At 45.2% G+C, this 1,982-nt stretch overlaps 1 protein-coding gene across 1 annotated transcript; it reads left to right on the top strand.

Annotated features, from left to right (window-relative positions):
- Positions 1–9: 9 nt before the first annotated feature.
- On the top strand, positions 10–1,574 carry CHCHD1 (coiled-coil-helix-coiled-coil-helix domain containing 1). Its single transcript, XM_012760188.3, has 3 exons — positions 10–143; positions 268–386; positions 1,315–1,574. Exons 1-3 carry the CDS (start codon positions 20–22, stop codon positions 1,426–1,428), a joined length of 357 nt encoding a protein of 118 aa, XP_012615642.1. The 5' UTR covers positions 10–19; the 3' UTR covers positions 1,429–1,574.
- Positions 1,575–1,982: the final 408 nt, after the last annotated feature.

The following is a 1,982-nucleotide window of genomic DNA, read 5'->3' as shown; positions in this document are numbered from 1 at the left end:
GCTGGGAGCTCGGCGCACAATGGCGACGCCCAGCTTGCGGGGTCGCCTGGCGCGCCTTGGGAACCCGCGGAGGCCTGTACTGAAGCCCAACAAACCCCTTATCCTAGCTAACCGCGTCGGGGAGCGGCGCCGGGAGAGGGGCGGTGAGCATTTGGAGCTGAGGAAGCCCCGGAGTGGAAGCCAGAAGGGGGAAAGGGCACCTGGGTATGAGGGTGAAAAGGTAGGTGCTTTCTCGTCACTGAGGGTCCCGCTGTTCTGCCCCTTCAGAGGCGACCTGCATAACGGAGATGTCGGTGATGATGGCCTGCTGGAAGCAGAATGAATTCCGCGACGATGCATGCAGAAAAGAAATCCAGAGCTTCTTCGATTGTGCTTCGAAAGCTCAGGTGACATGGCTCTTGGGTGCCTTCTTGGGAAGAGAATGGGGGGATACAAGTAATAGTTCTCCTTGCCCTTTGCTAAGTAATAGAAAAGCCCCTCTCATTCGTTTGGGAGCTACATCACACATAGAAAAGGAGGGAAAACTAGTTTTGAAGGGTTTTTTTGTTTGTTTGTTTTGACAAAGAGTCTCACTCTGCCCTAGAGTTCACTAGTGACACAGAGTCTCACTCTGCCCTAGGTAGAGTTCAATGCTGTCATCGTAGCTCACAGCAACCTCAAGCTTCTGGGCTCAAGGCATCCTCTTGCCTTGGCCTCCAGAGTAGCTGGGACTACAGGCATGCATCACGATGCCTGGCTAATATTTCTGTTTTTAGTAGAGACTGGGTCTTGCTCTTGCTCAGGCTGGTCTTGAACTCGTGGCCTTAAACCATCCTCCAGCCTCTGCTTCCCAGGGTGCTAGGATTACAAGTGTGAGCCACCGCACCCCGCCAAAGGCTGTGTTATGTTGACCGATTTATTTACTACTCTGCTCTTTAGCTTTGCCATATGTAAAATGAGGTTCATATTAATAACCACCATACAGAATTTTGTGAGTGTCAAATGAAATAATGAATAGGAAAACCATTTTGAAACTTTGGAATTATACTGCTTAAGTAGACATTATTTCCTGAAATAGAACTAAAGATAGTGACGTTATCTAAAGATGGGTTGTTTGGTTTCTGGCCTATATTTAATTGCTAGCTGGCATAGTAGCTTCTGACTATACAGTCATTTGTAGCTTCCAAGTCTCTTCTGTTGAAAGTAACTGACACAGATCTCTCTGGGATGGTTAATATATTGGTGCACTTTAGGGCTTTGTGAGAATGAGAACTATGGGCCTAGGTCAGAACAAACTTTAGAACTGTCATTTTTGTTTTTGTTCTGTATTTTCAGGAAGCCCGAAGGATGAGATCAATCCAGGAGACCCTGGGAGAGTCTGGGAGTTTACCTCCCAAGAAATTGAATAAGTTGTTACAGAGGTTTCCTAACAAATCTAACCTCAGCTGAAAATGGAGAAGCATTTTCAATGACTGGACTATACCCTCTGAGAACCATGCAGAGGCATTTTAGAGACGTTTGCACTGCCATACCTTTGGAATCGTGGCCTGGGTAGAAGTTATGCTTTATCTTGAAATAAAGTCCCCTGAAGAGAATTTGGCCTTTTGTTGTGAATTATGTGCTCCATTCTTGAACCCTGTATCCTCTCCTAGACCCTGGAAGTTCTTTGCTCCCTGATTTGCCCTGGAGCAGGACAAAAACTTTCATCTTGTCTTTTTCTGCATTTGAAGTCCTTTACAGCATTTAATGCCCTTGCCTTTGTCTTTTTTTTTTAAATTACTTTTTAAATCTTTTTTATTTATATTATTTTTATTCTTTTTTTTTTAATCCCATTTCTGAAGACAATGTCTGAATGCCCTTGCCTTTGGATGCACTAAAGATGTTGAAGTTTACCATCATCTGTAAGTATTTAGTGACTGCCTGTTTTGTGCATAGCCCCTGCAAGGTACTCCCTGAATAATCACTTTCAAAAGCTGGTGACCAGGGCCGGGTGCGGTGGCTCA

Source organism: Microcebus murinus, chromosome 14 (assembly GCF_040939455.1).
Source record: "Microcebus murinus isolate Inina chromosome 14, M.murinus_Inina_mat1.0, whole genome shotgun sequence".
Classification (NCBI taxonomy): domain Eukaryota; kingdom Metazoa; phylum Chordata; class Mammalia; order Primates; family Cheirogaleidae; genus Microcebus; species Microcebus murinus.
The sequence above is the reverse complement of the archived record's forward strand: the minus strand, read 5'-3'. Positions and strand labels throughout refer to the sequence as shown.